Source organism: Cottoperca gobio, chromosome 3, assembly GCF_900634415.1.
Source record: "Cottoperca gobio chromosome 3, fCotGob3.1, whole genome shotgun sequence".
NCBI classification, from domain to species: Eukaryota; Metazoa; Chordata; class Actinopteri; order Perciformes; family Bovichtidae; genus Cottoperca; species Cottoperca gobio.
In genome coordinates, this window is record NC_041357.1 from 25804213 (window position 1) to 25821735 (window position 17523).

Below are 17523 nucleotides of genomic sequence, written 5' to 3' on the forward strand. Positions count from 1 at the left end.
TTTTACAGCCAAATCATAGCTTTTCAGGTAATGTTTTGGACCAGTCTACTGACTTTACATAGTCATTTGTGCCATGTTTTAAAAAAATATATATTGAGTTCAGCTTAAAGAAATTATGTCAAGCTTTGGCTAAAACATTCACAATACAAACAGAGTACCTTTTCTTTTTTATTGTGATTCACATGAAGTAAAGCTTACAATCAGTGATAACTATTATGACTCATAAACCAAACAACCACTAATAAAAAACAATCACTCTGAATCAATCACTTATGACATATTAATGGCCGTCTTTAAAGGTGGGTAAACTCTATCCTGCAAATAAAACATAAAGTGAATGTAGGTGAGTTTACTTTCCACCATATCAACACCTGGACAAGTGAGAAGCTTCTATCACCACCAATTATTAACTGCTTTCTTTTATCATGGACCAAATCTAATTTCCTAGAGGAAGTGTGTTTGACTGAGTAAGGGTTTACAATAATTAGTGACCACACACCTGAAGCCCAGCTGCCATTTCAGTTGTTGACTCAGCCTTTGGAGAATATTAGTAACATATGTTACACTCAAAACATGATGTTATGTTGGCATATATATATAACTAATACTGAGTTGTCAATTTCATTTCACGACATGTTCTTTGAATGTGCTGAGTGTGTTTGCAGGGACATCACATTATGACGGAGCCTATATGTTTTGGAAATGTACTTATAATAAATTGTAAAACCAAGGATTTAAAATAAAGAAGTTCTGTCTTTTTTCAGCCGTTAACTTATATGTGAAGAAAAACATGTATACTGTCTGTTTATAATTGTTAAAGGAAAATCCTAAAAAGAAATCCAGATAATAATAATAAGGAAGATAAATGACAGTTTTGTGCTTTTCAGCAACATTTTACATCTCATTCTTTAACAAAGCTTTCATGAATATCCAGGTGCACTTATGGAACAATGGCAGCTGTCAAGTTCCCACACACTGCAGAGTTCAGTTATTCATTAATGCTCATGCATCTCTCGGGCAGTTTCAAACCTAAATGTAGTCTTTGCGATGCTCCAGTAGCTCCTGGTAGAGCTGGTGCCCGTAACCAAAGGATGAGTCCTTCCTGCAGCGGCACATGGTTTTTACTCCAACACACGGCCTTTGCTGCATGTCAACCTAACTCTCTCCTGCTTTCTTGATCTTAAACTATCATATCACTAAAGGCAAAAAAGAAAAGCTTACATATACTCTTTGGATTCAACATATTTTCTTCTTTGTTGATTGTTTTCCCTTTATACAGTACATCCCTTAAAGAGCATTATGTAACTATGTATGAAGTCACACTTCCATATATGCTTAATCTATATCGTAAATCAACAAAGCAGCGTGTGAATGCCGTATGCAAAACTGGATTTCACAGTTGGTTTATGAAGGGTTTACTCCCTCGGATTGTTGTGATCTGTGAACATCTTGGCGATACATCTGCCATGCTTCATACAGAGGATGTGGTTGCTGCATATCCTTTATCAGTTTTTTTCTGCAACCGCCTCTGAGCAGGGAGGGAGATCGTTGTGAAGCGTTGCTGTCATGTTTTGATTGTTAATACATCCAATATTGAAAACCAGCCGTTTAAAAGGTTGTCCACAATGCCTCCTCCTGAATATGAATACCTCTTCTACATCTGGATTAATATCAGGTGATTTCCCAGGTATCTTTGCTGTAGATATTACAGATACCTCTTTACACCCATGTGTCACAATAAGTGGCTTTGGTGAGCTTTATGCAAAACATAATGGAGCAGATTTGTATTTCATTTAGCAGCATATCCACAACTCCTCCTTCTCTGTAGTATGTGGAAGGTGGATTGCTCAGCACTACATCATGCATATACAGAATTTAGACAACATCCATTTTATTCAGATTTAGCCTTTATGTTCCTGTGAGCGTGAGATATGCATCAGTGTGTCATTGTTTTGTGGTCAGCAAAAGCTCGAGGTGATATGTTGATTAACTCGGCAGTGACAGTCAACTTAGCGATGGCACAGAGACCATGGGCAACCAGGGACTTTTGGTGCACTGGAGATAAAACTTTTTTCAAATGCCAACTAGTCTGTGGCATTTAGGAACGTGTGATCATTTTCATATAATCTGCCAACATGGTCACAACTACCGTGGCCTGCCGATGGTAATTGAGGTCAGTCAGGCACAACAATGTGAGGTCAGAATCCCCGGCAGCCTTGTGAGCGAGGAGTTCGTAGATACCACACCTGTCGCTGTTTCTGTTTGTCGATATAATGACATCTTACTGAGCATCCTCCTTGTGCCTCTGATCTTCCACAAATAAAGTCTGGTTGAATATAAAGATATTATATATTAAATCTTTTGTGTGACGCATATTTTCACAATGAGCCTGAATGTGAGACTGAAGGCTACAAATGTGTTTAATGTGTTAAAGGGCTCTGAGTGGGAGGTCTTCACATTAACTCAACATTATGTCCTATTAAATGAAATGGCAATTACTTAGGGCCTAAATGTACACACAAAATCTCTACAGTTGGGGACTAACAATTCTCTCATTTGCTGCGTCTTATCATGGGTATTAATGCTGAGATTAATGCGAGCGATCCAGTGCTCTTTATAGCATTCGGACAGAGCTACTCAGAGCGGCAGGACGAGCTGTGCCAGCGCATCTTTTCTCTGTAATTTCCACACTTTGCTCATAATTATTTCTGTAACGCCTTGCAGGAAACTCGTTCAGATTAAGGTATGCCTCATTGTCTGACATTATTCCTCTCAGAAAAATGGTGATTTTTCTAATAGACTGACAATGTGATGAGATCTGATCTTACAAAGTGGAGAGGTATGAGAAGAAAAGAGTTCATTTCCAAAATAATATCGATTTTTACACATTTTTGCCACTCAACATAATCTATTAATACTTTTATTTTTGTGCATAATTTGTGATGAGCATGTCCCTTTTTGGTATAAAACAGCCCCTATACCTCTTGTATACTTTTGTGTTTGTTCATCACTGCTAATCAGTGAGTAAATATTTCAACTCCAAAGGTACTACTAACAGTAGGTGGCAGGAGTGTCTCGTCTCATGATAGGTGCAATCTACTCCATGTTGCAGTCACACCTCAGTTACACGACATCATCTAGTCTCACGTCTGAATAGAGTCATGAATGGAGTGCACCAGGTGTGGACAGTCACAAGGAGGAAATCAATGAATTAATGAGACAAGTGGACCAGATGTCACGCAGTTTTGTTGTATTCAATATATAAATAAAGGTGTGTTGTCATCGTTGCAGAAGATTGTTTCTTTGGCCCCAAACATTAAACACTGGAAAGTCTGTGAATGTCTTGCACAGGCTTAATGAACATTTTGTTAAAATTGTAATAAAAAGGGCTCCTACTGTGCTTGAAGTCCTATTTGTGTACTGCTGCCAACACGTGTCACAGCTATATTAAGACAGGCATAACAAAGAAGCAGCGTGTAAGAAATAAGGACCCGGTTCAGCTACTTCACACTTAAGTCTGTCGTCTCTTCCTTCAGTTGACAGCATGTGACCCTCTCATTGCTACTGGACAACATCAGAAGTGACACTAAGTTAACTTTTTAGCGCACACTTAGCTTCCCGGCACGGCTCACACTTGTGAGGCCACTGCTTACATAAACGGTGACTCACCAATGACTGGGAATCACAAACGATTATCATGATGAAGTTAGCCTTTCACTCTGTAAACACACACTGGTTGCGAGCGACACTTTATCTGTGAAGGAGTCTGAGTGGTAGTGCTCCTAAGCATGCTACAGTGTCATGGTAGACATTCATAAGATCATACAGCATAAAGGGATGAATCCTGCAGTGCATTGTTCGGATTACAAATTATATGTAAACCAATTTTTCTGGATCCATGTGTGGACATGCATCATTTTTAGCCTCGCTAGAAGTCGGACCACCACTTCGCTCCAAACTGAAACATCTCAACAACTATAAAATGGATTGTTATTACATTGTTTACAGACTCTACCGATCCTTTGACTTTAACTGTAGCACCGTCATGAGTCTGATATTTGTGGGTTTTATATTGAAATGTCTCAACAACTTGGTTGGATTGGACACACATTGATGTTTTCTTCAGGATGAATCAAACATAACTGTGGTGACCCCTTTATTATTTATCTAATGCCATCATTAGGTCACATTTAAATGTAGCCAATACATGCAACACTAAAGACATCCCCCTTAGCTTCTGCTATACTTTGTATTTAGTGCTCATTAAACCTGCTAAACCTCATCTAAACCTAAATTGCATGATAATTATTGACGTTTTAGCTCAACTAATTACAGATACAGTGCAGTCACAGAGCTGCGAGCGTGGCGGTGGACTCATCTTGTTTACATTTTGGCCTTTGACATATATTTGTGCACTTTTTTCCGCTAAGTCTATTTCTGTCTTTTGTCTGGCCAACAAGTTCCAAGGTCGTGTTTTAGATGACCTAGTGCCCAAGATGTCTGTGTTACACATTCCTGCTCCACTTAGATGTTACCGGACAGATACAGTAAAGGATACTATAGGATATTACTGTGCTGCAGAGTACTACAGCTAAAGTAGATTTAACATATTTAGTACAATTCTGATGTAACTGGAAAAGATATTGATAGTGTTGCTCTAAAGGAATCAGCCCAAATATGGCAATCCTTTTCATAGAAATGCTATAAATAACGGGTGAATGTCAGGGTAACGACAGAAAGAAATGTGACGCAGTCCTCTCAGAAAAAAGGAGTCACTGAGATAACACCGGATTACTTATCTTTCTAGACGATATATATGATAATGAGTGACTGCTGATGTCAGATGGAGTGGGCTCACTCAATAACATGATCGTTTCTATTAAGAATGACACTCGAACAAGGCGTAAGCATATCTTTTCATTTCATTTCATTTATTTTACAGCCTGTTGCATTCAAAAGGTGCAGGTTCTTTGAATACAGTGCAATGTAGAACAGCAAGTAAACATGACAGGTTACAATATAAAAGCACAGCACCATTTGCCACTGTACAACAGTGTCACGTGATTTCACTTGATACATTCCTGAAAAAATATAGGTTGTTTACTCCCAGCCTGAAAATGTGCAGCACTGTGCATTTGTTTGACTTCAGTTGACATAATAACTCTCCTACATTCTCACAAAGGTCAAAGTGTTTGTGCTTTTACATTAAAAACAAATTACACATAGACTACGTAATGCCACTTCAGTTCAAAAATGTTTTATTTAGTACAAATACAGTGACCTGGGTTGATAGAATACACTGTAGTTTGAGTTCCAACCCTAAGATCGGTTGAATGTAGGATACAAAAGGTAAACACCACAACACGTGACGGCATCAGTCCACACTAAGTGATAATGACAAGGAATGGAAGCTGTTAAAATTAAAGAGTTAAGTCATAATTCATTCATCTTTTTTCCTGGTATCTGAAGAGTTTCTCTGAGCAGACATCTTTCTGTCTCCAACTTGCTCCTGTGCGTTTTGCAGATACATTGAGCCGTTTTTGCTTTAGGACTTCATCAATCAATGGCATGTGATGAGAATACTGTTCAATTGAGAAAATCTGTCATCTTTCATGTCTTATTGAGAGATAATTCTACTCCACCTTCACAGCTGTGGGAGCATCAGCAGCTTTTTGTTTAGTGGGAGTATTTCTGCCCTCTGGCTCAGTCTTCCTGGGCAGTCTGGGGCTGCCGGCAGCTTTCCGGCCGGTCTGGGGGCTGGAGGAGCCAGCGGCCATTTTGCGTTGAAGTAACGGGCTCCTGGAGCCTTTGGGCTTCGTTGGCGTCAATAAAGAGTCCATGACCTTTAGTGACCTCAGGCTGAGCAGACCACAGAAGTAGTTACACTGGTGCTGGGAGACAAACTGCTCGAACACTTTGGGATTCCCTTCGACAGACAGACCTTGATGCCTGCAGCGACGCACAACAGAACCAAATGTTACAGTCGTGATCATTTTAAAAGTAAATTACCTGTAAATGAGGTTTTTACAGCATCACAGCAAAAACACAAATATACTGACCCCGTTGATTTGACTGAAATTCCAACATTGGTGATCTTGGTGTCAACACCTGCGAAACAACAGCACGCAATTACTTTTCTGTTGTTCAGTAACACATTTAAATGGGACAAACATGCACTGTCCATTGCCACCAGATTAACTACAGCAATACAATTAAATGAGGTAGGAACATAAAAAAAAACACAAGTTGTGTTCTCATCTTCTAACAGTCCATAACAAATCCTGTGTAAGGTGTAAAAACACACATGCCTCTTTGAGAAGGTAACATTTTAAGATCATCACAAAATGATTTTCCCTCACTAGTTATGGTAAGGTGTGTAATCCGTCATTGTATTTTAAGCCTCACATGCTCACTACCTCTTCAGATCAATACGCTACTGATTGTACCTGGTGAGTGTTTGCTGTGTTGTGCGATGAACCAGGAGGTGAACACAGAAGGTGGCATCAGCTCCACAGCATTGTGCTTCCCGAAGCGTCATCATCTTCTTAAATACTTTAGCCACACATTTGGGGGAAACTTCAACTAGCCTTGTTAAATGCAAGCGTCAGCCTACCTTCTAGCCGAGTGATTAGCAGATTGCCATTGGTCCACTGAAAGATCCAGTGCTGCAGGGCACAACACTTCAGCGCCGCCTCAGAGCCAGACCTCGTGTCTACTCTGCCTGTATGATCCAGGACAGAGTATTTCTGATAGACTCCTGTCAGATCAGCCTCCACTGTGGCATACGGGACAGTGTTTGCTGGTCGGTACATCAGGTACACCGGAAGCACCCTGTTTGACAAAGATTGTCATGATGTGAATGAGTTTGAGGCTTAATGGTCCGTGTACTGTATATAACACTCCATAGGATGTTAACGTTGGACGAGGAGTCGACTGATCGTACTCACTCCAGAGAGGGGCCAAAGTTTTCAATCACTCTTGCCTCTGCAGAGAAGATTTTGCAGTATTCACGAGCCAAGTTCTGAATTTTAGACTCCTGTATCCAGAACATTGGAGAACAGCCAGTGAAGATAAGCTCAAAGTACATCAGTGTATTTATTTAATCTTTATTTGATTCGTGCCTCAGTAATCCTAAGTGGGTGGCAAGAAGACACCTGACTCATTCCCTTTAACAGCTGGATGTGTTAGTTTACTAAATCAAACTCTTCTTACATACCTGCTTGACAATGTCCAGGTTCCGGTCTATGAGGCAGCTTTCTGCTTTGCCTCCATAGGCGATGGGGTTGCGCACTTTAATGATACATGTGTTTCCAGACTTCGAACACAGGCTCCAGACCATAGATGACTTTTGCCCTCCAGACTTTATGAGAACAGCCATCACCAATATGAGATTCCTGCATCATTACACGGCCAAAGAATTTATTGCCCCAGACGCCAGAATCAGCCACGCCCTTGCTGAATATCATGGGTGTCATTTCGATTTCTTCACCAACTGCACACAGAAGAAGGTAAGAAAGGCAGTCAGAGAAGCATTTGGGCTCTGACGCAGGAAAAGCATGGTTGAAACATGTAATGTATCATCTTACCACCAAGGTCCTCACGGAGGGACATTCCAGCCAAGACTGCAACACAGCTGAGAGAGAAGACAGATTGAAGACATGTTGCGGGCCCAGTGATGAAAGGTAAAATGTTTATTTTATGCCAAATGTAAAGTAGAAGAGCACCTACCATCTGCACTAAGAAGACAGTCCGTCGAGTCGGTCCCATATTCATTTGTGATTGTGCAGCCGTAAACACCGGAGTCTATGCTTGATGCCTGAACGATGGCAAGATTGACCTGAGTTTCATCCCCTGCACTGAGAAACAAACAGATAACAAAAGCCATTTTACTCGCTAAGTCCTTATTTTAAAGGAAGTAATACATTTCTAAAAGACTATTCAGATTTACTTATTTTAAATGGAGGATTCGAATTGAATCAACTTTAAATCATCACACATGAAACACAACACAGCATACACAGTGAAATGTAGACTCTTTAACGCATCATAGTATTAGGAGTAGTGGGCAGCTCATATATAAACAGCACATGAGGAGCAGTGTGGGGATCAGGTGCCTGGAGGCAAATTGGCAGCTCTCCAGGTACCAGTCCGTTCTCTGTATTTGGTCCATTCGGGGACTTGAACCGGCAACCTTCCAGTTCCCAAGTCAAGTCCCTCGACTGAGCTGCTGCCGGATTGAGAAGAAAAAAGCACTCTTGGTCGATGTGATTGCTATTGAATCTTTCACTAAAACTGTTTTAAAATGGTGCCTTTTTTATGCATTATAATTGTTTTATTTTGTGTTATTTTATTGCATATCAGAATCAGAATCTGGTTTATTGCCAAGCAGGTTTTCACATACAAGGAATTTGCTTTGGTGTATATATATATATATATATATATATATATATATATATATATATATATATATATATATATAAATAAATAAATATATATTTATATGTATTTATATATATGTGTATTTATATATAATATGATATATATATATACACATATATATATATATATATATATATATATATATATATATATATATATATATATGTATTTATATATAATGATATATATATATACACACATATATATATATATATATATATATATATATATGTATTTATATATATATATATGTGTGTGTGTATTTATATGTATAAACAATGGAAACTTACCTTCTTTTAATCTGAGCAATCCCTTGTTCATTTCTGTACCATTTGATTGTCGAGTCACTAAGCACGTTGAAGAACTGGCACCACAGTTTCAAGTGTCCGGAGGCGTCTGCAAAGGTTTCACCTCTGATCTTTCGAATAACTTGAGGAGCTGGAGGGAAAGAGACACAACACAGACAACACGGTGAAGACAATTAACTATCAAGTATCCTGATCTATCCAGTCTGGTATATAGTGGATGCGCTACATAGAGGACATAGCAAAGATATATTTGCTATATAATGTGGTATTCATTGCAACCCCATGCTTGTGTCTCAATCTCATACTGATAATATTTAATACACACATAAGACAACATACACACACGCACTAATCTTGACTGCTGTTTTACCTTTGAATGGGTCATGCTTGTCCTTCTCTGCAGGTTTCTCATCAGTTTTCGGGGTGTGGTTCTCCTCACTGGGCGGCTGACTTGGCGCTTGAGTCTCGGATGGCGTCTTCTTCCTGCTCAAGAGCGGAGAACGCCTTTCTGTAGGAGATGTTTGCTCACCAGGGGGCTGAAGAAGAGGCGACCGTCGTGACATGCTTGGAGACGTAGAGAGGGACACAGGACTCACGGAAAGTCTGCTGCTCTCTGAAGGAACTTCCTTCTTCTGAGTTTGGTTGTCAACCGGTGATGTGGCCCCTGAGGCCTCCTCAGGTTTGCCCTTGGGTACGAGGATTTTGCGTCTGGCCCCAGAAGCCAGCTCTTGTGGAGTTGCAGCAGGAATAGGAGAAGCACACTCTCTTTTCTTTAACAATGGACTAGCCTCAGGAGTTGGATTGCCTAAGGAGTCCGTCCTTGAACATTCTTCAACCATTGAGCTGTCCTGCTGAATAACCTGAAGATTATTCTCTTGTCGATCTGGAACCTTTTTAGTGGGAACCTTTTGTACACTCTGCAAAGAACGGTTGTTTGTGTTGTGTTCTTCCATTTTGTATTGCTCCAGGGTTGTAGAATTCATTTCTGTAATCCCCATCTCAGTTTTGATGTTGAGTTTAGATTCTGTGGTTGAACTTTGTATAACTCCCACATCTTTGCCATGAACAGGTTCACCTTTAGCATGATCCAAAACAGCAATATGTGACTCCTGACCGCTGGCGTTTATAGGTGCCACTGTAAGTGGAGTCCCAGGTTCTGGACTGACAAGTCTTTTGGTCAGTTCGTCTTTAGAAGTCGAAGGAGGAAGATTGTGTTTGACATTTTCCCTCCCAGAAAGGGGAACATCAGGGCAATCTATCAGAGGAACCAGAGTTGACGCTCCAGTTTCCTGGAAAATGTCCATAACACCGTCACTGCCATGAAGTCCTGCAGTCTCTTTAGTGGTGCCAGTGTCTACAACAGAGATTGGTGGGATTGCAAGAGGTTTTTGTAAAGCCTGAACAGGGAGTGGAATTACACCCGGAGACTGATTTAGTTCCTCCGTTTTATTTAGCAGCTGATAAATCTCCATGAGGGTTTCCTTTATGTTTGTGGGAGGACTATCATCAATACAGGTCTCAGACATTAACTTCTTTACTTCCGGTTGGCTGTCATCCTCTTTAACCTCCGCACATGTTTTAGTCACAGTTGTGGTCGGATCTTGTACAAAGCCAGCATGGACCGGTGCGGGGGTCTCTGAATTTGCGAGTGTGGAGTCGAGAGCCTTTAACTGTGATCTCAAAAGTTCAGCTACAGATATGATTTCTGTTACAGGTTTTTCAATTTCCTGCAAGTCTTTCATTTGGAGTTCGGATGCGTTTGTGTTTTCTGGGGTTTTTGTCAGGAGTGGGAGAGCAGGCTCGAATATAGATGACTTCAAATTCTGTAATGCTGAACTAGTTTCCTCCGCCATTTTTAAATTATGCTCATTGTTCTCCGTTTCTTTATTCGATGCATCCACAAAGATAACATCGGTGTCTTTATCGGCTCCATCTTTGGTCTTTTCTGTTTCACTTGTTACACTTTCAGTCTCCATCTCAACTATTTTCTCACTTGGGGCCGCGCCGTCACACTGCACTAGCAACTTACCTGTCTCGCTACCTTTTACCTTCTCATCAACTTGTATTTCTGTCCCTTCAACACATTTTATAGCTGTATCAGCTTGGCTTCGCTGGGTGTTGGAAGAAACGTTACACCCTGGGGAGTTCTCACCACCACCGGGGCTTCGGAGGGGTGACTTCTGTAGGTCTGTAAAAAGGACTGTAAGGCTTTCATTTGATCCCCTGGAATGATCCCATGTGTCCTGTGTCATTTTGCCAATTGCTACTTGAAGACCGCAGTGCAAAGAAGGAGTCTGGATGTCATCCGTCGGATTCTTTCTCTCCAATGGAGTCTTTTGTGGCGGAGGCACGTCCATCTGGTTGGATGGAAGCTCAAGGCTGACAGGTGCATCATTCCTGTTCATCTTTGTATGGGCCTGTGTAACCTTGGGGCAAAATACAAGCAGAGGTTTCCATGTTGTAAATACTTATTGTCTTATCCCCGGCTATGCAGAACATGAATAAGCACATGTAATTTTAAAAACAACGACAGCGTAACCAACAACAAACAGAACGCAATGGACCTTGGAGCAAAAAGAAATTTATGAACAAGCGGAGATATATAGTCAGTGATGAACAAGAAACATTTCTTTCTCCTGTTCTATTTGCAATGTTCGCATGTCTCTTGAATACCTTCCATATTGGTGTTTGTATTCATGTTAGGAGGCTTGTAAACAAATCTTGGGACATTTCCTAAATCCTTATATTTACATTTTCAATCAATTTTGACATAACAATTCCTCTTGACCCAGAATCCGAATCCAGCACATTAACATACACTTGATTGAGACTCTGCATGGCGGTGTGCTATATCTGGTATATAGTGAAACATAAGCATGTTGCACTGCTCTCTTCCAGTCATACAAGCAGGTATGTTGTGCGTCACATCCCCATTAAGTCTGTAACTTAACTGAATCCCTTTTTAAATTAGCGCGAGAGGTTCCCTCTGTCATATGTTATTCCATCATGCATGAGATAAACCATGATATAGCTCAGGGGCCACTCTCTTTTACGCCCCTGTGTTCCTTCAAAAAGCAAAAAACTTTAAAATACTTACCTATAAAATCACATACAATGACATCATAATAATTCTGCATCTTTGCTCATTTCTGCGTGTTGTTATTAACTCCCTTCAATCTAATTCTGACACTGCAAAGCCTATTCACAAATTAGGTGGCTATTTTATGTTTAAGTGTGGCCAGAAAGGAATGCGAGTCATTTTAAGAGGTGCTTCAGCTGTGCAGTGTTTTGTCTCAGCTCTCAGTGCCATCAGTATTCAGCCATGCAGTTGGAGTCAGGACTGTTGCATAAGCAGTGGACAATAAAGATCCACGATCCAAACAGCAAAACAAGTGCTGATCTCGGATGTGGCCAAATGACCCTCCATGAGATCCTTGCGTCATGTGTTGATAAATAATTTAAGTAAGTCATGTGCACTTACGTCATCAATCAGGTCGCCGTCACAACACCCTCCATTCACTTCTGCTTTAAACAGAATTAGTTGGACATTTTGAGAAATGCACTTAGTTAAAGATCGATGCCCGTCTGTTAAAGTCCATCTGAAATTAAAACTAATCTTTTGTCTGTACAGCTGACACACTTCAGCCAGCAGCTGCTAGCTTAGCCTCACACTTGAAACAGGAGCAAACAGCTAGCTTGCTTCTGTCCAAAGATACAATTCAGTTAAATTGTATTTATATAGCATCGAATGATTTTTATATTTTAAACAAATCTACACAAACCTCTAAAGCTCACTAATTAACATGTTGTATCTCGTTCTGTTTAATCCATACATAAAGAGAAACAGAAATGACCTTCTGACAGCTGTTTCCAGTCTTTGAGCTAAATCAAGCTAACCAGCTGTTAGCTATTGCTTTAGGTTTGACTGACAGATATGAGAATAGTATTTATCTTCTCATTTAACTCTCAAAAAGAAATCAAATAAGCGCATTTCCCAAAATGTCAACCTTTTAGTTTAGAGACAATCTGCTTATCCATGTAGCCTGCTGCTGATGTGCCACATATATCTTACGAAATGCTGCAACTCTCAGACTTTTCAACTAACAATATCGCTTGCACCACATTAATCTAGGCTACCTGTTGCATATGTCAACATGTGCGTCATTTAATTCTTGTCACACAGCGAGGCATACTTGTAAAAGCTATAAATAGCTCCAGGATGCTTGTGTTACTGACGAGGCCTGTGTTGGCAGCACAAAGCACTCATGAGCTCATGCAAAAAGGCTTGCTCACCTCATTCAGGGGGGCTGGCTGAGACACAGAAACATTTTTTTGGCAGGGGCTTGTTTCCTTCGCAGACAGCTGATCTCCAGCCCGCTGGTGTGGACTCTGAAGGAAAGCAGTCTTGCTTTCACACAGTGCGTTCACGGACTCAACGTCTCTGTGGGCTAAAGATCCACTCCTAGAAATGTTTGACTTCTCGTCAACATCCATGACTGTAACACGTTCTGTTTTAGACATGTTCCCCTTCACTGTGCTTAGGGACGGTCGGGGCGACTGTCGCTGTGTTGAGGTGATGTGAGGACTTTGCTTCTGCAATTCTAATTTCTTTTCTGGATTTTTGCGTCCATCTTCCTTCTCATGCTTCGCAGCTCTTTTACCTTCAGTTCCTGACACAGTATGACTTGTAGGTGTTAGAGCAGCAGATAGTACTGAAGCAGAGAGCTGTTCCTTCTGTGAAGGCACAGATACCTCAACACGTATCTTTTCATCCTTTGAAGGCCTTTCAGCCAGCAATACTTCCTCTGATTTCTGATGTCGTTGTGTCATATTTCTGGAGGCTGGATCCACAACTGATGAACTAACAATGTTCTCTACCTCCATACACTCTTCTGAATTCCCCTTAGACTGCGCTGACTCTGTGCAGGCCGCAGCTCCAGAGGTTAAGCTCTCATCTTTCGCCCTTCTCTCCTCAGATGCCCGCTCTCCTGGTGTACTGTTGGAAATTTTAATCTTCTTTCTGATAAAGGGAGTTTTGGGTTGGTGTGCAGTAAAACTCTTCTGGGCAGGGTCATATATGTACGTCCCGCTCTTGTTACCGTTTTCACTGACGGTCTGTCCATTAGTTACAGCAGACACGGCCCCATTAGTGACGGGGAGTGATTTTTCCTCCATCTCTTCCACAGTTGCCTCCTGTAACCTGGCCTCAGTCTCTACAGCCTGTTGGCTCTCCTCATTGCCTTCATCCTCCATGGAGCTCGGCGTGCTGAGAAAGGCGTCCGTTGTGGAGCGGCGCTTCCTCTGCGTGCGGTCTGGACTGATGGTTCGTAGCGGCTCCTGGTTTTCTTTACCTTCCGCTTCCCTGCGTTTGTTCTCAGCCTTTTGTTTGAGCTTGGCAAAGTAGCGCTGGTGGATCTTGAACTCGTTCATTTCACCCACCTCCAGAACCCCGGAGCAGGACACGATACCTTTAGTGTTGCTGGCTGAGGCCTGGTATATGGCTGCATCCTCCACAGTGCAACTGCAAAGATAAATAAAATAAAACACAATAAAGAAAGATAAAGATGAATTTGACTTAATAGCCTTATTTCTTTTTGCAAAGTTTCTATAGATATCGCGGTAATATTGTTAGTGTGAATCATAACAGCCGCTGAGGAGTCATTTAAATGTGTTGATAGAAACTTTGTACAGGCTAATACAGTTTGGATCTTGGTTGAACAAGTGCAGTCAGGTGTCATATCAGCTTCCAAAGATACATACTTGTAAATGTGCAGGGAATAGTTTTGTCCATTGCGGAATATTTCATATTTAGGCAGCCCGCAGTATCTGTCTAACTGCACATCGTCCTTATACCAGATAATCTGAGGAGTAGGGTTTCCTGAGAAAACAAAAAACAAAGAATACATTTGATCATCAGGGTAAAATTATTCTGTGTTAACTAAAAATAAAAGTAGCAGTTAAATGTACAATGGCTTCAATGCAGTGTAAACAGAGAAAGAGAATAACTAGACAAACCAGGTGCATATTGCGCTTTTTTCAGAAGTAGAATATAATTTTTTTGCATTTTCACTTCATTCAAGTTGTTACATTCTTATCAACTTGCTACTTGGACATATATTTTATCAAGTGCATTACAAACATCTGGTGTAAAAAGTTGCAAAGTGTTTACCTGTAACCATACAAGAGAACTTCACATTGCAGTTCTCAGACACAGCTTTTGATTTGAGGGTCACTTCGAAGGAGGGCTGTGTTTCCTCGGTTAACTGTGCCATCATGCTGCAGAGCGTGCTCCTGTGCAAGACAAGGGAACTGGTCAGTCCATGTTTTTGTCATTTTAACATTCATTTGTGGAGATGAGACGAGCAGTTTTCACACAGTATTGGCTTAGTGTTGTCTGAATTAATAACAGCTGAAGTTTGAGAGAGGTTAATAATAGTTTTAATCTGCCTCCACGGCCTCTAATGTGACCGTTACACTGAAGCACTGATGATGGAAGCTGTCAGTGACCGTTTCTGATGAAAACGCTAAAGTTTCGTAATAACCACTGTAGAAATATATGACCAATAACGTCAGCCATATTTTCATAAAAGAAGGATGTAAACAAATGTTTTGAGCCAGCAAATTGCTGTTATAGCCTGGATGGAGCTAACTAGTTATAAGTGAAATATTAATAGAAAGAAATAAAACGTAACAGACTCTGATTATATTATATTATATATTCTGCAGATTTGAATCACCACGCTGCTCTTTGTAGTTTTATTTTCTAAACATGTGCTTACTTAAGTCAAGTATGAATTCCTTTAATCACATCCATAACACAAACTGTCCTTATTGAGTGTTGAGCAGTTCTTATAGAGGCAACAAAAACAGACGCAAGCCTTACACATAAATAAATATAACGGTTATAGCATGTGGAAATGTGGAGGAAACATCACACACACATATAATAATATAAACTAATGTTGGCTTGCATGCATATTAGAAGAGCATGATCGTGCTTGCTTGTGGACATGATGTGCAGTTGATCCATGTCTGGTGTTGACATCCATATCAGTGTTGGGTCAGTGCACAGTTACTGTTGCACTTCACTGCGTGTTACTTATGATTAAGCAAACAAAACAAGACAGTCACACTTAAATGACATACCGTGCATATTGCTTTCAGCATGCACTACGTCGCTACTGTTGTTTATTTTTGTTGGATATTCAATGCTGACAATAAAAATACTACATTCATTTTGCTATAACAAATACATCTTTTAATCTAAAATGTTTCAGTTTTGCAGGAAACAGCATTTCCTTTACATCATTTCATCATTTCTCTCATAGTGCTTGTTTGTTTGTTGCCACAAAATGAGCTTTACATATCATAATGCACATTTTGTGGGGTGAGTCACACGAGCAATAGTCTTACTAAAGGTCAACAGAGGATGACAAAGAATCGAAAGTCTAGTTTTCTTTATATTCCCAGAAGCTGCTCATCATCCTCGTATCAAACAATTTGAGGGAGACGGTATAACTTGTATTATCCATAGTTACTTTGGCTAGAAATAAAAATAAATCTTATTATTATGTCTAAAGACTCTTTATAGTCTGTTTCTATTAACACAGCTGGTTCCATGAACACATCTTTCCAGGCAGAAGCTGCTGTCAGTGTATTGCATGATGTGAAATAGGCCCATGGTGCATAACTGAGATGCTGTTCTTAATCAACAGTTTATTTAAAATCTAGTGACCATGGCAGCAAACAAAATAATAATATGCCTCCCATCTCCCTCCCAACTTTTGATGTTGGACAAACATGGTCCTTCTGGTGACGGTCAACAGGTAGCACAGCACACAGTGTTCTGTACCTGTTCTCTGGCCTCACGTTAGAGAGGTAGCTGCAGCCATTAGGCCGGCTACTCCCTCTGATATCATCCCCACTGCTGGACCTGCTGCTGCCAAAAGAGGAGCGTGGCGTCGGCGTCTTCCGTGAGCCCATTGTCCACCAAATAAAGGAATACTCAGGGGTGGGGGGGGGGGGGTAAAGTTCTCCAGGAGGAAAAAAAGTTTGTGTTGTCCCTTATTGTTTGTCTTTCCACAGAGATTAGAGCTGAAAGAGAACAAAGAGCGACAACATGTTAAAGTGACCACACACAGGACGACATAAAGTGATATTACATGAAGTTGTATTTAAATGTATATTCAATATTTACATAGTCTATTTTATACAGTTCACTCACCATTCACAAGCGTCTCTCCCTCCTTTGACAGATACCTCACAGCACTGACTTAAGGCACAGCAATTTCCAATCAAACATGAGCATGCGTAGGCTGCAGGACTATTTATAGTTGGCCTGCAAATAGGCACAAGAGCACATCACCCTTTCCAAAACTTTTTCTATGGACCATTTCATTAAAAAAACAAAACAATATGCGAGCACCAAAACATTTAAAACCATGTAAAAGGTCTGTAACAAGAAGAATCCTTATGACTAAATCTGCAAATACAAGGTCATCCCATGTTTGATAGTTCCCCGAATAGGAGGAGAGGATTTGAAAGAAAGCGGTGAGGGGTTTTTCTATTTTGTTTCCAATGGATTACAGGCGCTCAGGTCAGAAGTTGTCCGCCCCGTGTTCAGACTGTAGTAAAGAATCATACGAGCCTGTCAATCAGGAGAATGTCGCCTTCACTCTTAGTGCATTCTTTCAGTCATCCAGTCACACCAGGTTACTTTGCAAACATAAAAGTAAGGAGCTACAATTACCTCTGTCGGCACCTTTCTTTCACCTTT

The 17523-nt window shown here is 40.6% G+C and overlaps 1 protein-coding gene across 1 annotated transcript; it reads right to left on the reverse strand.

Moving 5' to 3' along the window:
- Window positions 1-5241: 5241 nt before the first annotated feature.
- On the reverse strand, window positions 5242-17033 carry LOC115025175 (alpha-protein kinase 3-like). Its single transcript, XM_029457234.1, is given in 14 exon segments — window positions 5242-5949; window positions 6060-6108; window positions 6614-6831; window positions 6948-7036; window positions 7217-7315; window positions 7317-7492; window positions 7587-7622; window positions 7729-7856; window positions 8730-8877; window positions 9118-11173; window positions 13041-14268; window positions 14508-14625; window positions 14917-15038; window positions 16600-17033. Coding segments are annotated over 14 exon segments (4914 nt in total). The 5' UTR covers window positions 16731-17033; the 3' UTR covers window positions 5242-5633.
- Between the last annotated feature and the right edge of the window lie 490 nt (window positions 17034-17523).